Source organism: Rutilus rutilus (genome assembly GCF_951802725.1).
Source record: "Rutilus rutilus genome assembly, chromosome: 7".
NCBI classification, from domain to species: domain Eukaryota; kingdom Metazoa; phylum Chordata; class Actinopteri; order Cypriniformes; family Leuciscidae; genus Rutilus; species Rutilus rutilus.
This window is the reverse complement of record NC_140221.1, coordinates 35,185,582-35,209,322: the sequence shown is the minus strand read 5'-3', so window position 1 is coordinate 35,209,322 and position 23,741 is coordinate 35,185,582. Positions and strand designations below refer to the sequence as shown.

Sequence of the window (23,741 nt, the reverse complement as noted above, 5' to 3'; positions counted from 1 at the left end):
CAATAGTCAAAAGTGAAAGGTCACTCACAGAAGGTTAGGAAATAAGAGCTCTTTGCATGTGTGTGTGTATTTTCTCACAAGATTAGCCAGGATGTAATGATATCCTCGACCGTTCTTTCCTGAGATCACAACCTGGAAATAAAAGAATGGAAGAGTGTCATCTAGCATTATGTCTGATAGTTTATGTGGACATGATATCAAAACCAACGAATGACAGGCGAAATTGGAAACAAAATGCAAAAGCCTTAACTGCAGAAGGGTGATTCTGTAACTATGGGCACTTTGCAGTCCCAGCGGAGGAAAGAAAAAGTTTGCTTGCGTTTTTCTTTTTATTATTAGTAAATAATTGGGGGGGGGGGAAAGTGTACTGGGGAAAAATAATGGCGTCTTTCTTTTTATTATTAGTATAGCTGAATACTAGGGAAAAGTCACAGGCCATGAGTGACAAGGTCTTTTATTGTCATTTTATGGGTAATAGTTTCTGCCACGTCATGGAATATTTTAAATCACAAATATAAAAAAAATACTTTATTTTAAATGAAAAATGTCAAGCGTCACAACCACAACATTTATTTTAGGGAAAATTTATATACACAGATAGATGGATAGATAGATTTCAAATGTTTTTTCACTAAACCAATCAGGTCAGTAGTGCCCATTGTTACGTAATCAGATATGAATGAACTGTCTACATTGTCCTGCTTGAACCTGTTGGGAACTGCGGAGCTGTTACAATGCATATTCCCACACATCACAGGACTTGTGTTATTATTTATTGTTCTACAAAGTTGCAGTGCTTGAATACATTGGCAATATTGAAATTTTTAGTGCTGTGCCAGCACAACATAAAGGTATGACCCAACCACAACCACACACACACACAGCTATTGATTTACAAATAACAACAGACAGCCAGTCTGCTGAAAGCGCAGAGCTCTGAGCACTGATTGATCTACTTGTGGATTTCATTATCTCTGTGACCTCCTAGTGACACACGCACACACATTCTTTTCTACTCTGTTTCAATGCATATGAGTGTGTGGGGGGAAATATAGACAGAGGGTAAAAAAACTGAAAGAGAAAGAATAAGTGAAAGAGACAAACAGAATCGGAGAATGTAACAGTACCTTTGAGAGCTGTATTTTTGGATGAGAGGAAAGGGAGTATTTTTAGTTTTCTCACTGTTCCCTTGTTATAGGACGCTGTGCCCTACTTAGACAAACACACGCACGCTTTCACACACACTATTTTTATCACCTTATTCGCTAACGACAGTTGAATTTTGGAAAGGTATTGATCGATACCACAAGACTGATAACTTTTCCTGATCTACCACTATGACAGACAGACAGTCACTGTAAACAGACTCACAGGCCGACAGATGAAACGATGTGTTTTTATTTACCTGCTCTAGAATACTGTTAATGCGTTCAACCTCACAGTCGATAAGGAAGCGTTTCTCCTGCCGACGATCCATTTCTTCAACAATGCGTCGGTATTCCAGCGGATCCACTATGTTCCCCACTGAACGCGCCGTCACCTGCCAATTATTCATCACTGCGGATTCCATGATGGCCTGTAGGATGGAAAACCCTGAAAGAAAAAGAGAGAATAATACATGGTGTGAAAAACACTGCTACACCGGGCCTGTGCAGATGTAGTAACAGGGCAGAATTGGGCCAGAATGATGGAGCAAGTACTGCTTAATTTCTCTTCCTGGTTTGAGAACGCACAGGAACTGCTGATGCAGTGCAAATCTGAAGGGATGAAAGGAGGGAAGGCTGAGAAAGAGAAATGGTGAATGTAATTACTGCAACTCTGCACCAATGATACTAATGCAATGGCAGAACGCACATATTTTATGCATATGCATATGTTTGTGCAGATGTGTTTTTGGCCTTCATTCATGTATTTCTCTGATACGTTACACTATAGATCATATCCAATGCAGATCATATATTTTACGCAACTGATCAGGTCTTCTGTAATACATCAGATCCACTGCATCACATATTAGACCCCTGGACAGGCACCCCGCCTGTTTTGTTTGCTCTGAAATAAGCTATGATTACCGTAAAAAAGTCTTTCCATCCTATTTGTCTTCAAGAGAAGAAAAAAAACATCACTAAGGAAAGTGGTGCAAAAAATAAAACATATTTACATATCTTCTGACAGATAGATAGAAGGATACATAGATAGATGATAGATTATTTTCTGTATTAATAGACAACATACCACAGGTATACTTAACCTGTTAAAGGATTCAAAGCAAACACAAAAGCAATAACAGCCTTTATCACCTCCAACTCAAGGCCATACACACACACACAGGACACAAATCAGCCCTGTTCTATTTGATCTCGTTTTTAGCCCCGCGACCACATTTATTATAGGACAACGCGCGCACACATACACTCAATCACTATTTTAATTAGCATACGTCCTAGAGTGCCAGACCGCAAGGCTGTTTAGCAGTGACCAATTAATCCAGACTGACAGCTTGCAGAGAGGTGAGAATTCAAATGACATACATACACACAAGCACTTCAAATCTTTAAGTCATACATGTTATTAAGAGGAAGGGCACGTGCCATAGCAGCGCTCAGACCTGCAAAGGTTTATGAGTTAATTAAACATTGCTCCTCATTAGCAATTAAGAGGGTCTTGCTAACCACTGTATGGACAAAATCTTTTACAGTCCTTCATTAAATATCTCTTAACCTCTGACAGATTAATTTTCCAAATTATATACTTGGCCTTTTGAATTATTTATTGAGCATCTCTGCCAAATATTGCGGCAACCATCTGAACATCACAACTCGATGTCTCTGAATGTTTATGTGAACCATCAAGCCAAGGCTCCAATCTCACGCAGATTTTTTTTAATCGTCACTGTTTAGCATATTTAACAGATCCAAGAGCCCTGTGGTGATGTAAAGCCATTTAAAGTTTGGCACTACCAGCACAACTCCCTGCTGAGTGTAGTGGATGATTTCAAGGGTGGTAACAGATTGAGACTGTCTTCACTTTATCATGATTTGAGAATGATCCGATTCCAAAGAGCATGATCTTGTGCTTCAATGGAAGAAAATCTGACCTTTTGTACAAATGAGTTCACATGATCAATGAGGTCTATCCTATCCCGCCTATTGTATTAAGAAGTGGAGGTCCTAACAAAATTCCATTAACTTCTAGCTGTAAGTACACAGTTACTCCAAATATTCTGTGCATTAGTATGATGGGTTTAATCCATTAAGGAGGATCCCTGGAGTAAACATAACAAAGTCTCTCTCGTTATCTTAAACTGTCCCTGTAAGCACTCTCTTCAGAGTAAACAAGCTAGGAAAAAAATGTGTGATTGTTGGCTGTAAGCCCATCAGGTGATTTGGAACACAAACAGAGAGGAAACCGGTCCTCAATTATACCAGTGTTTGACTCTGCTGTCACAATACCTGATATGAGGAGTGATGTCTACTGCTTTAGCTGTAATTTGCAAGCCAAAATCTGATTTCTAATATTTGTGTGAACAAAAGCAGACATTAGACCTATACAACGCATCAGGCACGTGCACAGATAGACCAAGTGGTGCTCAAGCACCTGCCATTTTGGCCTCTGACTAGACACTTTTTATTTTATTTAATATTTTTGTTTTTGTTTCAGTTTGGCCCGTGGCATCAATTCTCAGCATGTGCCCGACAACTTATTCTTAATAATTCTGTGAGACCGCACGAGCCCCTCCCCCTCTCCGACGTCCCTCGTCACAGTCACCACAGCGCTCTGCAGAGCAGGCGAGCAGCATCCACGTCTCCCGGATCTGCTTCATTGGTGGCAGCCAGGTTACGATCGTGTCTGCGCTAAACCTCGGCACTGTTTGTCACCACTGTGAAATTAAACCACTATTTAAACATCTCAATACAGCCAGCCTAACTTAGCCAACAGTCCTCCATTAAAGGGGTCATGACATGAGAAATCAAATATGCCTTGATCTATTGACATATAAAAGGTCTTTGTACCAATAAAGCATCCTCCAAGTTTCATCCTCTTTATAAAGAAAGCATTTATTTATTCAAGATCAAAAAATGGCTTGTTTTGATATTGGGTGACCTGTGACATCACATGGGCAAGTATATTTTGCCCCTTTAAGCTTAAAGGAGAACTCCGATCAATTTTAACATTGAGCTAATTTTTTTGTACATTTGGAGTGCTGTCAGTACAGAGAACAACGACAAAAATCGGTGTTACCTACACCGTGTTATCCTCGTTTTAAAATTTGCACCCTGTTGACTTCAATGGGGCAAGTTTTAAACCTGCTTTTAGCCTCTTAACATCCTTGATGTGTCATTACAAGTGCACAGGTCATGTGAGTGATTCCTTCTGAGTGAACGCGGGTGAATCTGACTGCAGTAGATGTGAAAGAAATATATAAAAAATGATGTTTATTCAGCCAGCGCACATACCTGTATTTACATCCTGTTTTCGGTCGAAGTCCACAGTAATCGATTGTCGAGTTCACGCGCATAGGTTTAGTACCTATGATCACGCGCGTGAACTCGACAATCGACTACTGTGGACTTCGACCGAAAACAGGATGTAAATACAGGTATGTGCGCTGGCTGAATAAACATCATTTTTATTCATATCTTTCACATCTACTGCAGTCAGATTCACCCGCGTTCACTCATAACAAGAGGATAACACGTTGTAGGCAACACCGATTTTTGTAGTTGTTCTCTGTACTGACAGCACTCCAAATGTACAAAAAAATAAGCTCAATGTTAAAATTGACCGGAGTTCTCCTTTAAGCAAAAGCTAGTTTGCCATTGACGTGAAATAACGTCATACAAGGTCAGAAATACCACTAAAATAAATAAAAATGCACCCAAAATTCAAGATATGAATTGCCCTTGTATGAGTTCTTATATTTTGTGCTTATAATATTGTTAAGCAATATCACACTAGCAAGAGTGCTATTTTCTTGAATATCAGCACGATTGCAAAATGTGATATTTATTTTATACAAAAGTTCAATAAACAGTAAGTTGATTATTTTCCCATTTATAGACACAACTTTGCCAATTTTGACTGTTTTTGCTCTATTTTACAAACGAAAAGAGTGATAGTTTTTTCATACAAGTGTTTTTTTGCCAAACTAAGCAGAAAAGTTGCGTCTCCCAGTAACACACAGCGGTGTTTCGTTCTTGAATGATTCACCGTTATTGAATGAATCGGCTGAGTCAAATATTCAATGACCCATTCGTAAAGTGAACACTTGCTTCATTCATGAAAGAATCAGCCGGTTTGAACGAGTTGGTTGAATGAATCATTCTATGATTCACTTATTACGACTTGCCGCCATTTAATTTTTTCCCCCATCATTTCATATTTCTATATTCAAAATGTTATATTTAGAACATTAATATCATGACATTATTTGGGCATTTGTAATTGCAGTGTACATGGTTGATAAATGGTAAGATGGATTTTGTTGATACTGATTTCAATTAATTGGTATAACAGCCCTATAGTGTATAGTGATAAATAGTGTAACTAATCAACAATTTGACCCTTTACATTTTATAAGTAATTATACAAGGGGTGCCTTTTTGTCACTTGAGCACTTGCCCCCCAAAATGTCAGTGCATGTCCCTGACAGACTTGGTATTCTATAGGCCCAGTTTCCACCTGGTATTAAGATGCTTTTTCAGTCATCCAATCACACGCATTACCGTTTACACCTGATATTAAAATGCGTTTCAAATGCATCTCCTGTGACTACTTGTGTTCGGATTTCATTGAGACACTCACCTCTTATTTTGTCACATTCTACACCACTTTTGTTTCTACACCACAAAGTTTGAATTGCTTGTTTTGGTGCAACACTCACAACACTTCTCACTACCCTTCATACAATGATTACGTATTAGGTTAGTAGGCAGTCTTTTTGTATCAGTTTGAACACATTTAACCACATGAGCATCTACACTACAAAAGAAATTCAGATTCAAATTTTTGACTACCGATGTAGAGATCCTCACCATGGATTTTTTTTTGTCATTTTTCAATATGCTGTTACATTCAATAAGCTATTTAAAGATGCTGACTCGGCGTCACAATATGGAAGAAAAGATCTGTCGCTACCTCCATTTCATTACAACTTTAAAGGTATAGTTCACCCAAAAAATGTCATACCACCATCTGTATGACTTTCTTTCTTCTGCAGAACACAAAAGAAGATATGTTGAAGAATGTTGGTAATCAAACAGTTTTGGTGAGCACTGACTTCCATTGAATAAAAAACAACACATTTCTCAAAATATCTTCTTTTGTGTTATTGCGTTTTCATTTGCGTGACGTGAACTATTCCTAGTGTTCGAATACTTGTTCGAATAGTGTTCGTGTGTGTGTGTGTTTACTCACCTCTATCAGTGTCATACAGGTAGACAAATTTCTCCCATTTGTAATGGGCTAGCAAGCTGAGCAGCGCCCCCCGGAGGCTCGGCCTCATCTGCATGACAAACTGCACATCTGTGTCCGTGGGAAAAGATGGAGTGATGAAGGAGGTGTGCAGAGCGCCGCAGAACGATGTCAATGTGTTCATTGACCTCCTGTCATAGAATCCAAATATTGCATACACACCCCTGGAGAACTGAGAACAGACTGCCAGACCAAGAGAGAGATGGAAGCATCAGTCAGTACATTTTAAAATAGACAAACATTAGGCACACAAACTTACAAGCATTTTGATTTGTATTATGACACTCCCTACTGAGTACATGTACTTGTGTATGTGTGTGTCTGAGTATGTCTTTAAAAAAACCTGAAGAGACAATAGCCTGTTAAAATGGAGAGATTTTGACATCATATTTGATTTCACAGACTGCATGTATTGCAATATGGCGTACATTCTTCTAAAATCCAAATCAAATGTCTTGTTATTTATTTATTTTAAAATACCCTAAATGCAGTTGTCATCTAAATTATTTAAAGATAAACTGCAAATGTTTCTAAATCTAGCAACCATGTAGCGAAGCTGACAGTAGACAGATTGAGTTCACTGACGTCTCCACGACCCTAACCATGAATGAATCCTTAGAAAAGTCAGTATTAAGCATTAATTCAGCTTTTGCTGTCTAATTAACTGAATATTTACAACCATATGTTATCCAAAAAGAGTACATTTTTACTATTTGTTTCCCAAAGCAAATTATGTTTTGCCTTACACAAACACCTGCCTCTTGAAAAGAAGAGAATATGAGAGAATAAGGGACTATGGAAGGATTAGAGGTTAGTTGATTCTAGGAAAAGGACCAAACGGGGCAAATGTTCCCAAATGTGTCCAGAAGACATACAAACAAAAAAGCAAGGCAAAAGAATTATGTGGCATGTAAGCATGAGGGAGAAAATGAAGAAAATACAAGCAAATGTCAAATTAGTCAGAGAGCCCAGAGCTTAAAAATCATCACACACAGATAAACACACACATACACAGCCTACGCTTGAAAAAAATAATGCTCAAATGATCATGCAGCACAGAAAATATATTCATACACAATTGAGAGCTTTGGTACAGCAAAAAAACAACAGCAACAACAACAAAGAAAACCTTTGCAAACAGTCACTACATACAAACACACACACACACACATGTAGGCCTATACATAGAGCCATACCAACCAAAGACACAGAAGGGGAAACATCCTCAATATTTAAATTAGCAGTCAATCAAAATGTGTGTTTTTTTAATGAGCAGAATTTTAATCCACTAAAATTGTGGTGGCTGCCATTGCTTTCCTGTGCACCACCCCTCACTTCACACTCCAGTCCAGTAGGTGGCGGAGGCTGTATGGTGCCCGTCATGATTTGACTTTTAATACTGATTAACTATTGGGATCTTTTCACAAAAAACAATCAGAGCACTTGGACAATGATCAGTGAGACACATAGCCTATATTTTTTGCTGACACTATTGGATGTTTTAGTAATTGTTCAAGCGAGTTCTGAATGGACTCTACACATGAACGTTTCCACATTTAGCCTCAGTGGCCACTGCAACTTCTACTGAAGCACAATATAAGCACAAACTGTGAGAAAATTAAGCACAAAATTAAATATTGAGAAAGTGTTACATGACAGAATAAAGCAATATTGATATAATCCACATTCACACAATGTATTTAAAGCTGGTGTTTAGTTTGGTTAATAATGTATATGTACACAGTAGCCTGCTGTATTATAATATAATGTAATTATTTGTGATTGACAAAGTTTGCTATGGGAGAATACTATAGCAGTAGGCATTCACCAACTGGATATTCATTAAATGAGTCCAAAGAAAGATAACCATACACGTCATACACACAAATTGAGTGCTGTTTTTGTGTGGGTATATGTTTTAGTGGGTATTTGTGTGTGGGGGTATATGTTTTAGTCAGTGTGTGTGAGTGTGGTCCTGTCCTGTCCTCTTTCTATATTGATTGCGCCTCGGTGGAAAGCAGCTCTCACAGAACAAACCAAACGATCACTGCAGTTCAGAAAGACACATTCAGTTCTTACTCACTCTCTCATTTTAGTCCTTAAAGCTGAAGAGTGTACTTTTTTGTTACAATATTTTCTTTTACTCAGCTTAATATAGAGTCATCTATAACTAAGTGTAGGTTGATTTTCCTAAAAAGTGTAAACACTGTGGCTCTGTGGTGCAATCAAAACATTGCTCAGCTTGTTTGCTCAGGCCAAAGATGTGGCGGGACTTTGTTTGTCTGACCAATTACAGATGAGGCTTTGAGTGTTTGAAAACAACTATAGGTGCACAATATATTTGTGGCCATTTGCATTGTGTTCAGGCAACATTTTTCCAGTCTTCAACTGTCCAATTTCTCGTGCAAAGCTCGTGCAAATTGTAGCCTCTTTTTCCTATTTGTAGTGGAGATGAGTGGTACCCGGTGGGGTCTTCTGCTGTTGTAGCCCATCCGCCTCAAGATTGTGCGTGTTGTGGCTTCACAAATGCTTTGCTGCATACCTCGGTTGTAACGAGTGGTTATTTCAGTCAAAGTTGCTCTTCTATCAGCTTGAATCAGTCGGCCCATTCTGACCTCTAGCATCAACAAGGCATTTTCGCCCACAGGACTGCCGCATACTGGATGTTTTTCCCTTTTCACACCATTCTTTGTAAACCCTAGAAATGGTTGTGCGTGAAAATCCCAGTAACTGAGCAGATTGTGAAATACTCAGACCGGCCCGTCTGGCACCAACAACCATGCCACGCTCAAAATTGCTTAAATCACCTTTCTTTCCCATTCTGACATTCAGTTTGGAGTTCAGGAGATTGTCTTGACCAGGACCACACCCCTAAATGCATTGAAGCAACTGCCATGTGATTGGTTGATTAGATAATTGCATTAATGAGAAATTGAACAGGTGTTCCTAATAATCCTTTAGGTGAGTGTATATATATATTAGGGGTGTAACGATTCATCAACTACATCGATGTATCGATTTATATTCCTACGATCCAACTGCATCGATCTGTGCTCGGCAAGTTGGCCTTCCGGACGACATATATCGATCTAATATCGTTTTAAAAGGTAATGAATCGATTGTATCGATACTAGGAAATAGCGCATTGGATTTAAGCACGTTAGACTATATATGGATGTTTTTTCTTTGCACTTTTAATGATAAAGGCGTTAAACGTTACTCGATTCAGTCTGCCTATCTGTGACGTCGTCGCCATGCGTGACGTGCCAGCACCAGCAGCGCGACAACAGTCAAGCAGCGCAAAGTCTCTCACCTCAGAAAAACGGACTTTCCTGTCCTCTCAGCCACTATACTGTGCTCGTAGCGTGCACTCTTTAATTGTACGCGCAAATGCGCCGGAGCGCGCTGTATCACTTCACTAAAGTGCAAAAGACATACGAGAATGCAACGTCGTAAATTAGTAAGTTAAGAAATAAAAGTAAAATACCAATAAATTACGTTATTGGTACGTCATGTGTGTTGCTATTTATCAGGAGCAGTTTCCATGTTTATTTACCAGTTCTTCTAAGTATTGTGTATCACCATGGTAGCCTAATTGTTGTTTGTTTCTATAACAAAATGCCACTTACTGGTTATTTAGTATATTTTTATATGACTGTGGTGGCTCATACCAAGATTGTATTAACAAAAACTAGTTTGGGACTGCTATTTAATAGCTTAACCTCGCAGTGCCTACTGTTTATCAGTATTTGTCATATTCTTACAATTTTTTATTTTTTTATGTTAAGTAAAGGGAGACAGAACTTGTGTGTCAACAATTTTTGTGTAAACAAATTTATTATAATAGGCTTATATAATTCCTAAAAAGGTGGGTCGCGGCTTGATGACCTTGGGGAAATGTGGGTCCCATGGCCAAACTATTCAAAACATCATTCAATGTTGTGATAATCGTAATTAATAATCACAATTACAATTTCAAGGGAATAATCGACAATTATCATTTTTGTCATAATCGTTCAGTCCTACTTATTAAAATAAAATGTGAATGCATTTGACATTAATTGTTGTTTACTTGTTTGTTTATATCCATAATTAATTGATACCTGATTCCCTTACAAGAATTTTTGGCTAAAAAGTCACTGAATCGATTTCTAGTCACTGAATCGTTTCGGATCGTATCGTTCTAAATGAACCAATATCGTCCTTGAATCGTATCGACAACCATGAATCGCGAATCGAATCGAATCGTTGTTAAAACGAATCGTTACACCCCTAATATATATATATATATATATATATACAGAAATTGAGACGGTGCCACTGCATGTCATGCCATACCTCTGACGGCAGGAGCGAGTCAGCATGAGATCAGTTAACGAGATCGGCAAATTGAGAGGCTTGCGATTATCGGCCGATAGCGATTGGTCGCAGATCAATCAGAGCACCCTAAATATTTTCTTACGTATTGTGATGTGCTACATATTAGCGAAACGGATTAACCGAAAGGAAAAACAAAACTGATTGTAAGAAAGTGGGCAGTTTATGAGGACAAAATTATTTTATAGAAGTCAGACACTAGAAATCTGACCAGAGAGAAGGTGTGACACTGCACCAGAAGATCAAGCCATTTTGATAAAAAATTAAAAAAAAGTTTTTTATTTTTTTTTATGAAATGCATTTCATTCAGTAAAATTAATAACATGCATTTAGAAAATAGATAGGGTGGATTTCAATTTCATGCCGTTGTTATTTTTGCAATTCTCTTTGGTGACACTAGTGGTGCAGAAATTATACAGAGGCAAGGTAATGATTACATGTCTCTCTCTCCTTCATTTGTTTTTCTGAGCAAGCAGGTTACATCTGCTTACTACCTTTCTGCCCTTCTTTTCATCTGTCTCTCGAACGCTTCAGGGAGCAATAAGGAAAAAAATGATGAGAAGACGGAAAGTAGAAAGGGAGGGAGAGAGAGAGTGAAAAATAACATGTTTACAAACCCTCTGACCCCTACCGTTTTCTCTTCACTACACAGATTGCCTCAATTAAAACAGCAGGGTCACTGCATACGTATGCTGTCAAAACCTTTTCACGCAGGATCCGTTTGACGCACAAATCGCACTCACAACACTGAGCGACTGGTCTGAGCTAAAACCGGCTCACCTGACTAATAAAAGCACTGCATACAAAAGTTTGTGTGCTCTGATTCAAACACCACCCCAGAGAGAAAAATAAGTGTCTGTCTCTATTTATGAACCATTCTTGCATCACTGTTAAAGCACTTTGTCGTTGCTGTCACGTTATTCCTGGATATGTGCTTTAAGCTTTAAGAGCATCTCCACAGTTTATTCATTAAACTTTAAAATCACCTTCAGAGTATGAGAGGTATGTGCATATGTCTCACCTTGGAAGATGTTTTTATTTATGTTTTTAAAAGCCCGGCCATTTTTTTGTCCAATGGGCCAACCTGATGCCTGGAGCAGTGTGTGTGTGTGTGTGTGTTAATGCAGTGAAGAAAGATCAATGACTGCAGCAATAACACCATAAGAGAGGAAACCAAAAGCTCACAAACACTGTCTCTCACATAGACACGCTCAGATGAGCAGCCAGGCCAGTCAGAGACACAAAATGGTAATGACAGCAGCTGTAAACAGGCATTTTATAATGATGGTAAAGCTCTCTCACTCTCACACACGCACACACACACGCACACTGCAGGGCACTAACCCTTGCACTGGTTTGGGCACGTGTGCAAATGTCAGCCTGCACTCATCATCATCGCTCTTTCTCTCGCAGTCCTTCTCCCTTTTTCTTTATCTCTCCATTATAAAGACCTGAGGCTTGTGCCACAGAAGAGTTTTTCACATTTTATTCTCTCCATTCCTCTTCTTTGCCAACTTCTCACACTATCCGTCTTATTTTTTCTTCTTTTTCACTCGCTTTATTTTCTTTTTCTTGATATCAAAATAATAATAACTACAAATAAATAACTTCATTATTGGAAATTAAAACATTAGCTTTTTGTCACCTCCAACAAAATGATACATTTTCACTACACATGCTCCATTTTTCTCACTTGAACATTTTCTCTGTGTTTAAGGACTAAATATGACAGTTTATATATGGTTGTGTTTTATTTTATGAATTCACTGGAGAAAATGTTTAAATGAGAAAAATGGAGCATGTGTCTTTAGCAGTTGTGTGGGGGCAGCGCTTCATAACGAACGCTGACGCTTTTTGACGTCTAGTCCCCTAGCTAGACTAGAAAGAAGAAGAAGAAAAAGAATGCATACTTAATGCATGCAATGAACTTCAAAGTTTGTAACAACAGGTAAAACGGTATAGGATTCAGTGACATGCTATCAGATATCAGAAACAGGACAGATCAACAGTCTTATTTATATGGTGTGGGCTGAGAAATTATGGAAACATGCATGTACTATGAGACATCCACGCAATTGAATTTTCTCAACACCTACATTGTGAAAATGATCAAGGTCCTGTGACTCATTGCTCGAATTGTTTCTGTTTGTTTTAGAAATTAGAATCTGAGGGTTGTCTCCTGCCTCCTCACAATATGTCCTTGCAAACCAAGCCTACATCTTTGGTGAGAATTAGGAGCTTTTATTCTCAAAGAGCGCAAGAACAAGTCTTTTCTAAGTCTTCCTATAATGTCTATGATGATATATATATATATATATATATATATATATATATATATATATATATGAAATGAAGTGTATGTTATGAACATTTAAAGGAGAACAGGTGCAGAATTGCATGTAGGAAAAAAAGAGCATAGACTCACACGCGTGCGTGACTGAGAAGCTATTGGACGACTCCAGATTGTCCACGTTATAATTCAGGTGAAAGGGTTTCTCAGTGACGTTCTGATTGGTGTTGTAGAGCTGAACGGCGAAGCGGAACGCGCTGTGTTCCTGAACCGTGGAGCGCATGAAGAGACCACCTGTATGTGAGATCAGAATCAGATGAGTTAAGAACATCTACCTGAATTTACACTTGTTCGAGTGAGGGATAGTAGTAGTGCCATTCATATAATTCACACTCTGTTTGGCGCTAGAGGTGCAAACTTCTCGAATTAAGAATATGTGGGTGATGGTGATGCAGCAGGTAGATGAGGATCAGCACGTGTACAAGGGGAAATGTTTTATGTTTTGAGCAATAAATAACCATATCACTTACCGATATTGATCTGGTTTGGAAAGCCTGCCTGTGTTTGCAGCACAAGCCACGGCAGGAGCAGGACGCTCGCGTGCGCTCGGCGCCGCATTTTGTCTCCGACCTCTAGAATTCTTCAGCTCGCGCGCAACATCCAGACCGGGCGCGAGGGCGACAACAAAATCCTCCAGATGTGCACCGACTCCCTCACGCGATGCCGGATAGGTGCATTCGGGCTACAGGACGAGAGCCGAATACGAGCAAACAAGCACAAGAGCTCCTCAATTCAGGACAGCGCTGTAGATCATCCAATCGGACCGCTGATCAAACTTGATGTGACGTGAAATTACAACAGCAGCACCCGCGTACGCGCAAACGCACGCGCGCAACCCGCCACTGCGGACCCGCGTGCGCAGTCCGCATACAGCTCAGAAAAATCGGCACGCGACCCTGGGAACCGTCCACTTCAAAGACGTCGTTTAAACCTCCTATATTCAGCCACAAATCCCTTCTCCATTTGTGCGCTCGGACCAAACGTTTTACCGCGCGCGAGCTGAAAAATGTAAAGTTCACGTACAGCAGCCCACAGGTCCGGACCATTACTATCCCACACCGGCATGCTAGTCGTATAGTGTTAAAGTACGAATCTGTCGAAAAGCAAGAGGTGTCGATAAATGAGTGTAAGGTGCTTCTGCCTGAATTTTTTAACAGAATATTAATATTTTATGTCGAATAAAGGTTATCTCTGCAAGCTGTTAACTTGAGGTCTTTACCAAACACACTGCACTGCATGTGTAAACAATCCATTTTTTTTCTTCCGAATTTACACCTACTGAGGTTCTTGCAGTTTCGTGATTATTATGCTATTATGATTCTATTATTTTCCACATACGTGTTTATCTATTTTGTCTTGTCCATATATTAAGGAGAACATTTTTTCTATTTTAATCCTCTGATCTGTTTGATCACTGCTGTTGACTTTGTGTGAAGTCTGTCTCTGGAGTGCTTCAGATAACACAAGCTGTCCTTCCTTTATGCTTCTAAGAACTGACTGACTCATATAAAGAAAACATGTTCATCAATATTGATGTTTCAATGTGTTTATGCCATTATATGTTCTTTATTCTTGAAACATGCTCTGCTAAGAGAAAATCTATCTGCAGGTGCCTGTAATTGTGATATGCTTCCACGTTTTCAGCCTTGGCATCACCCAAAACTGAAAGCTCACAACACTGAGCTGGATACGGCTGACTAACAGCGACCCAGATTTCCTCAGCTCCTTATTTCCTATGTGAGTGAGTGTGTGTAAACTGACCATACAAGCCATGTCTGTGTATGCGGTGCCAGATTTATCAGACTGACTCTCTTGTTGAATGCAGACACACATACACACTCTCACAATCATCTCTCTCACTCACATTCAAAACACACTTATATGTGAACCATGTGTGTGCTGATGTGAGTCAACCATCTTGTCTTTTGGGTAAATTTTGACTTGCAACTTGATGTGCAGATGGCTGGACAAGTATATACAAATAGTATATATACAAATAGTCACACATAGTGACTATAAAGAGAATGAACTGCCCAAAATGACCAATCTTGCACCAGTTTCTTACAGGTGTCACTAATGAAATGTATTGCACACTGAACTGGTCGCATTTGAATTCAGATTAGCATGCAACTCGCCCGCAATAAATTATTGCCACAGAAACAGTGATGTTGTCTACAGCTGGCTTTTTCACTCTGAAACAGCAGCACAGATGGAACACAGCTGATCTGATGTCTTTTGAGTCCCCTGTACTCCCACGACAGAGAAAAGCATAAAAGATATACTGGGGGGGGAAGGCATGAGATAAACAATAGGGTTCCCTCGCAAGCTATGCAAAATACTGGACATACAACACAAACTAATCTATGAGTCCTTAAAACAAAAAACATGTTACTTAACCTTGAAATACCAAAATATTCTATAGATTAATTTGTTCTTGATAATAATTATCACTGATGCATTAGCACTACAGTAACAATGTCTCTGTTCCAGGATCCCCCCCAAAAACTATAATCTATAATGGTATCTCACTGATAGTAATATAATACTGCTGCAAGCTCAAGAGATTGATTAAAGGAACTTACTAATTAATGCATATGCATAAGCACTGACACACACACACACACACACACACACACACACACACACACACACACACCAGAAGCTCTGGGGAATTATCTGTCCTATATTCAGGCAAGTGGAAAGTTCATTCATTCTGCATAATGATTGAGAGCTGTGAACAAAATTAATTTCACTGCAGGTAACATTCAAATACCTGTGAGCTCTCATTACATGCATTCATATTCAGTGTTCCTTAAAATGTTGACAAATATATTACACACACATACACATGAACATATTACTCTCCATAGGCATAATGGTTTTTATGTTTTATATATACAATATATATAGTTTAGAAAATGCTAATAAAATATGACAAGATCATAATCCGCTGATATTTCACTGGTTTTGGACATCCTTCTGTTAGACTGTCTTACAAATGAATTAGGTTGAATAGCTGTCAGAGCTTAAATTTAAGTGCACAATTAGATAATACCAATTTATGTCAACCAATTACCAAGCAATGCTTAATTTTGTTCAGTTTGTGGTGTAAAAAGGTGCATTAGCAATTAAAGAAAAGAAAAAAACACTAAAGCAAAACATGGTCAGGTCAAATTATCTGAATAATTTTTGGTCCCAATTTTTATACATTTTACTGCATGGTAGTCCACTGTATGAAGAATATTAGGGTATAATATGTCACAGTTTACTTTTTTCTGCTATCCTCACTCACATAAATGAACTACAGTGTCCTACACCCACTACTAAAAAGATATCCAAAATGATATTTGGTGTCTGAATAATTTTTTTTAAAGGAACACTTAATACTAATGCAGTTAAGGTCCAATAAAGATTGGTTTAAAGCACTTCAATGACATTTTTCCATTTTCTGTGAACTAATCTAAAGTGAGAACTATTTACGGTTAAAAAAAAACATCAAAAACATTATCTAATTCTTTACATATGAGCTATTTAAACAATAATAATTAAGTCAATTACAGTGGCAATGAATATATAGCCTATTAATATATGAACAATGTAGAGACTACAATATATTAACTAGAAAATAACTTTGCAAATGATTTATTAGTACTTTATTACTGTATATGTATTTTAAAGTGTTACAAAAATATAAATAAGAATATGTGCGTAGTAAGATTGTATGCAGAAGCTGTTCTTGGTATATTGTGTTTGTTTATTTATTTATTTCTGTTTGAAAGTGTACCTGTTCAATTATGCTAGTTGCAAACGAATTAAACAATTAAATGTATTTAAGTGTTCTTAAATAAAAAATGTGTCTATGTATGTGTGCATTTAGTGCTCTGCACAGCTGTCACAGTGATCTCACCATAATAAATGTGCAGGAAGTGATGCGATATCTAATGTGGCCAGTGGCATCAGCTGGTGGGCAGTCATCCAGTGAGACACAAGAACAGCGGTTTTGCAGCAATCACTCCATTTTCACACTGAAGAAAGAAATGGACAAACAAGTGAGAATGAGGCATTTCTTAGAGAAGTGTCAGTGCAGATTAGGAGTTTAGTCAATACAGTGCTAAAAGACACACAGTTCTGTGATGGACAGGCTGAAAATAATAAATAAATAAGCATCAAATTACATAATCAAATTTCAGCAAGTGTTTGAATGTGACCATTATGCCTGGTACGACAGAAGCTCATCTTGTCAAATTCTAATTGGACCAATCGGCTACAAAAGCTCCTGTGGGGATTTTAAGAGAAATGGGAGTTTTCAGCAGTAAACAGCTTTTATCCAGTTCATTTTCTGAGAAGGCACTTGGCCCCAAACTGTCACTTAAAGATCAAATGAAGTCAAAATTGGACTTTTGTGGCTTTCAGTCCATGTCTGTAAGTTTTTATTCCATCTATATGCTAGTGTACCATGAAAAGCTGACAAAATTAACATTGTTAATATTGATGACTCAGGTAGCTCTCAGAGGCATAGCCAAACCTTTGTCCAATAAAATGCTCCTCAGAATGAAAAAAGTCATTTTGCAGCTGACCAAAGCATGGTTAATTTTCATCAAAACTATCATTTGAAACACTTAAAAATGCACTTTCTTGAGTTTGACCATGCTTTTAAGAGTGAGACATTTTACGTTAGCAAAGAAAGAAATCACAGCGAAACGACGAAGACAGCCATCCAGGTCTAAAGGTCTAAAGACAACTGATCCGAACGAAATGGAATGATGCTAACCCAAGTGTACAGACTGCACAATTATATGGGCTATCTAAGATTTAACCACAGAACTGCTCCAAATTTGAAACTGTTACTTTTTATGTCACTTTATTAAGAAAGTCTTGTAAGTCTGCATCAAAGAACAACCAATTTAGTCCATAAACTTTCTCTTGCTCTAGTAATATAGCCAACTTGTTTCTCTATAGTAACTCAGTATAAATATCACACTATCAATCATGCTGTTGTATTAGCTAAAATGCATGATTGTGAATCTGATGCTGCTTAAATATGTGTAAAGAAACTTATATTTCTATAAAATATTTAAAAATCTGCCTTTTAAAAATTAGGTTTAAAAAAAAGCACCCAAATCTATACTTAAAGTCTTAGTGACCACAGCTCTGACAGCTGATTTGTATAATAATGTAATGTCAATAACAGCTAGCAAGCGAAATTGACTTATTGACTTAATCAGTAATCAGAGCATTGTCCACAACTGCTGACTGGAAAATTCATCTCACAACCTCTCACGAACACTGCTTACAATTCTGCTAATCTTTTTTTTTAAGAAATGGGATGATGCCAAAAAAAACAAAAAAAAAAACACTATTTTTGTAAGAATATATATGTATATATATTTATTTTATTTTATTTTTACAGGTCTGAGGTGATGCTGACCTGTCAGAAACTGGAAGAGAATAACTAATGACACACGGGCTGAAGTGATGAGGAGTATTTAGTATTTAACACAACGCAATGACCATGAGCCACCTGGACTGAATACACACACCACAGAGGTCAAGCTGTAATTTATCTGTGTATCAGTTATATGTGTGCATGTCTTCGTATACCGCTCACTTACACTGGACATTCTGTAATAGGAACTCATGGTTGACTAAGCACACACGCGCACAAACCCGCACACACAGTAACAGCCTCAGCAGCCATCACTCTTTCTTTTTTTCCCCCCATTTCTTCTCCATCATTTATTCTCCGCATTTTTTCCAGGCAGAGATTCTTCAGTGCCGACCCACTGAAGCATAGATATTCGCCCTGAGCACACTCACAAACACACACACACACACACACACACACACACACACACACACACACACACACACACACACACACACACACACCCCTAACTTGTCTCTGCAGTCTCTTACACACACCATCATAGAGTTGGCTTGACTTCTTAAACAGAATCACAGCAGAGAGAGAGAAACAGATTTATATTTATTTTTTTATATATTGCATTAATTATTATTAAATGATCACTGTTCAAACTCAAATATTTCTTAAAATCATATATGCAATACTGTATTCCAAGTTATTGCAAAAAAAGTTTACTAGACTACATTGTGAAAAAATACTTTATTATACTTTTAATTGAAAGGAGTATTTATACTTTAAAAGAATATACATCAGCACATACTTAGCGCTTTTTTTACTGCAATTAAATTAAAATGTGTTGTAGCTTAAATTTGCATATCCACTTTGCATACTGTCTTTGAAATATGGTTCTAATGTACTGACAATTATTTACGGTAATCTAAAATACAGTATAATGCCATTTCTACTAAAATTGTCATGCATTTAAATATATTTGTAATTACACATTTTTAATAAAGTTCCAATTTAGTACATTTAAAATATATTAACATCGAATAACACTACTTAAATTTATAATCAAGTACTTTACATGTGCTTTAGAATGCTAGTCATCATCAAAATAAGTGTACGTCTTTTAAACACAGAAAATATTATTAAACAATGAATTAAAATGTAATGCTTTTCATTTGACATTATTACAAAGTGCTCTTTTTAAAAATGTACTTGATTATCTTCATTTATCTTCAAGTACAGTTTTAAAAAATATACTTTTAAGATATTTTCTTTCAAGTGCACATTCAGTAAATGGTTAGATCACCCAAAAATGACATTTCTGACATTAATTCCTCCCCCTCATGTTGTCCCAAACTCGTAAGACCTTCGTTCATCTTCGGAACACAAATTAAGATATTTTTGGTGAAATCCGAGAGCTTTCTGAACCAGCCATAGACTGCAACGTCATTGCAACTTTCAAGGCCCAGAAAGGTAGTAAAGACATCGATAAAATAGTCGTGTGTGCGCGTGCGTCGTGGTGCTCAAGTAAACAGCATCGAACAATGGTGAGCCGGTGTTCTGACGAAGAACCTGGAAACGCTGCACTGTGTTTACTACGTGATCAGCGTAGGAGACTGACACGGAAGAGAAGAAAGTGTTGTATAAAGTCGTTATTTTTGTTTTGTTTTTTTGCACACATGGACTATCTTAACAATGTCTTGACTACCTTTCTGGACTTTGAAAGTCGCAATGACGTTGCTGCCTATAGCTGGTTCAGAAACCTCGGATTTCATCAAAATATATTAATTTGTGTTCCGAAGATGAACGAAGGTCTTACGGGTTTGGAACGACATGAGGGTAATTAATGACAGAAATTTCATTTTTGGGTGAACCATCCCTTCAAGCACACTTCTTTTTCACAAGGGTATGCTTGGAATCTCATTAATTCAGATTAAATCACTAATTTAGATTCAGCAATAAGTGCTTTTACACTGCTTCTAGTCAATAACTTAAAGCACTCTGTGAAATCAAACACGGCTAGATGAGAACCAGAGCTCACTGCTGCAGAGAAAGAGTTATCACAGGGGAGGTTTATTTATGATGTTCAAATTGTACTGCCGATGCAAACAGGCTGTAAATTCCATGCTAATATGTTAATGAATAGCCCGCAGACAGTGCCTGTGATGTTCAAATCAAGATTCTACATGATTTGGTTCATGAAAACATTTAGCTAGGAGCTGCTTCAAGTTAATACCACCAATCAAATTCTGGGGGTTTATAATTAGCTGTTTCCTCAGGCACAAGCACTGCCTTCATCAGTTTTCTCAAGAGCCCGTATCCACAAGGGTCATTCAAACTTCATCACACAACCCTGGAAGTCATCCGTCTACCTGCTACTACGGTTTCCTCTAAAGCTTGAATTTAAATGCGACTGATGAGTAAAGCAGCCGGGGGCGTGGCTTAGAGGGCATTTGATGATGCTGCGAAACACCCGTTGCCGTGACGATTGCACTGATGACATCATAGAGAGCAGGAGATCAAACTATGCTTTGCGGCAAAAGTGCAACCGCACAAAGTCTCCCTGTAATGCAGACACACTCACAGGAAGCATTAGGGGTTCTAAGATATCAGAGGAAGTAAAAGCCTCATCCATCATTAAGTTCCCCCTCTTAACCCCCTTGGGGCTCTATCATTCCTGCACATTCATCTGTGTGTCCGTCCTCTAAGTTCCCTTAGGAAACCGTTCTCCCTGTCCTTGTGTTGCTCACGCAAATATGCCCTGTCAGCAGCTTTCACTGTCCATCTGCTAGAGGCCTGAACCCCAACTGCAACGCGCCCACCGAAAGAGCAAAAAGTGTGTGTGGAAGAAAGAGTGTGCGCGTGTGTATGTGTTTGTCAAGCTGAATTATGCCCCATGGTTTCTGTAGTCGAGGTCAGACTCAGATATAACGTTATGGACGGTTTTCATGGCTGGGATCTATAGCGATCACACAAAGACCTTGTGACATTACCGATAAGTTATTTACAGTCACGCATGACGTCCATGAACCGCTCAGTGTGGGTCACAAATCTCCCTTCATTGAGGTTCTGATACGGCTGCAGCGGGTCATACCACCTATTACTGCTGCACACACTTCCATGCGTTCAGTACATATCCATATATTCAAATCTTGTATGGCAGCTGTTTGTGCTTTAGGACAAGCACACAGGCCAGCTGCAGTTCTGCAAAATGGTTACATGAGCAACGTCACTTTTCATTGAGGGAAATGTAGAGTACGTGTCTTGAGGGAAAATGAAAAGTTTGAGCATAAGACAAAGACTCAGTAACGTCACGAATGGAAGAGAAGTGATGCAACCAAGAGGTCACGGTTTGGCTGGTTAGAATGACCCGGTTTGTCCCTCCTGGTACGGTGTAACTAAACCATCTGGACAGAAATAGGTATCTCAGTCTCCCTAGAGTGCTGCAGGAATGAGTCCTAAAACTAATGGGTTTTTGATTAAATGGCTGAAATAGGGCCTGTGGTTAACACAAGCTCAAGATAGTTTCGTGTTTTATTCTTTGGAATAAAATACATCACTAATATCCCACTTTATTATTATTTTTCTAGTTATGCGTCAACCCTCTGGTGCTCTTGGGTCATAAATGAAAATTTGTACTTTTTGTATGGTACGGAATGGTACGAAACATGGTAAAGGTTTTGGCACTCGCTATATGAACACACACACACACACAAAAAATGGCCGCATTGAAAATGAATGGGAGACGAATTTCATCTAGTGAAAGTTTTTGGTCCTGCGGCTAAACAAAATCTTACTGAAAGCTAATTTTTTGAGGTATCAAGCTCAAATTTGGAACACAACTTGTTTAGATTTATGGCTTTGATTTTCTTGCAGTTTTAGAATAAAACGTGTTTTTGAAAATATATATTTCATATAAAAATTGAAAATAGTATTTTTGTGCAGTTTTCATAACAGTAAACGTAAAATTCTGTAACTTCACTTTTTTAAACTTTTTTCACTTCAGCAATAATCTGCCAAGTGTCATCTTTGAAAAGAGATCAAACTTAAGTCTGTGATTTACGACAGATTAAGTAAAAAAAAAAAAAAAAAGAGTTCAAAGCTCAAAAAGTGAATAAATGGATTGTAAATGCAGCGTAAATATAATTTAGTACCATAAAATCCTGTTAAAAAAAAAAAAAAAAAAATTCTGTCATTTTTGACTGACACGCGAAGAGCACCAGAGGGTTCAAAAGGCGGTTGCTGTAAAGTTTCTAAATGGGATTATAGAGGTTGTTAGGAAATTAAACATCATCACACAGAACAGAAAAACTCATCTACTCACTACTTTGCTTATACAGCTTCCTCGTGTTTATGCTCATGCTCTTGCAAACTATTCGAACTCAAAATTTGCAACTTGTACATTTTAATTGAAGATCAAAACCATTGTCAGATGCGTAGTGGTGGTGATGCTGAAGTCATGAGCCATTGTGTAGTTACTAGTTCATTTATAGACTTAAGCTTTTTACTTCTTTAAAAAAAAAAAAAAGTTGCGTTCATGTGTGAAGATTATCTTGCTGAACAAAATGTGTAAAAATTATAAAAGTTAGTTGGTCAGTTTATTTCAGCAATAACCCAAAAGCCAATGGAAAAATCCTATTGGCTTTTTGTGTGATGCTAACTTCCAATTGGCATATCAAATTATGTAGCACTCTATTTGACATCCATTAACACATTAGCCATGTCTTATGACAAACTCTGACTGACTGATATACAGGAGTCCCCCCAAAAACGACTAATAGAGAGGCACTGGATTCAGAAACAAAAAAAAAAGAAAAAAAAGTGTAACATCAAAGAAGCTTTTCCCTTTAAAGCATACAAATCACCCACTCAATAGTCATACTCACTTCTTTCAATATTTACTTGTCACTTTTAGACACTCCACTCTTTCTTTCTCCTTAAATGGAGTCACAAACTGTGATTTTTAAGGCCTCTCAGTAACCCGTCTTAAAGCCCATTATTGGATACTACATCCCAAACATCACCAGTAGATAGTGAATGCCATAGAGAGAGAAGTGTGCTCCAAAACAGAAAAATACAGACATACATGTTAAACTAGGCATATATGTATGAAGCAGTCAGTGACAGTGAGTGATGCCTTTCTCTCTCCAGCACAGGCTGAAATAC

At 38.0% G+C, this 23,741-nt stretch overlaps 1 protein-coding gene across 3 annotated transcripts in view; it reads right to left on the bottom strand.

Annotated features, from left to right (window-relative positions):
• Positions 1 to 14,047, bottom strand: part of gria3a (glutamate receptor, ionotropic, AMPA 3a) — a 39,451-nt gene extending 25,404 nt beyond the window's left edge. For all 3 annotated transcript variants that reach the window (XR_014628054.1, XM_084415318.1, XM_084415319.1), the window contains exons 1-5: positions 13,672 to 14,047; positions 13,277 to 13,435; positions 6,418 to 6,657; positions 1,406 to 1,593; positions 79 to 132 (exon numbers count right to left, since the gene is read on the bottom strand). Coding sequence is in view for 2 of the 3 variants with exons in the window: in XM_084415318.1 (XP_084271444.1) it covers positions 79 to 132; positions 1,406 to 1,593; positions 6,418 to 6,657; positions 13,277 to 13,435; positions 13,672 to 13,759 (729 nt within the window). In the remaining variant the exon portion in view is untranslated. The remainder of the gene's footprint in view (positions 1 to 78; positions 133 to 1,405; positions 1,594 to 6,417; positions 6,658 to 13,276; positions 13,436 to 13,671) is intronic.
• Between the last annotated feature and the right edge of the window lie 9,694 nt (positions 14,048 to 23,741).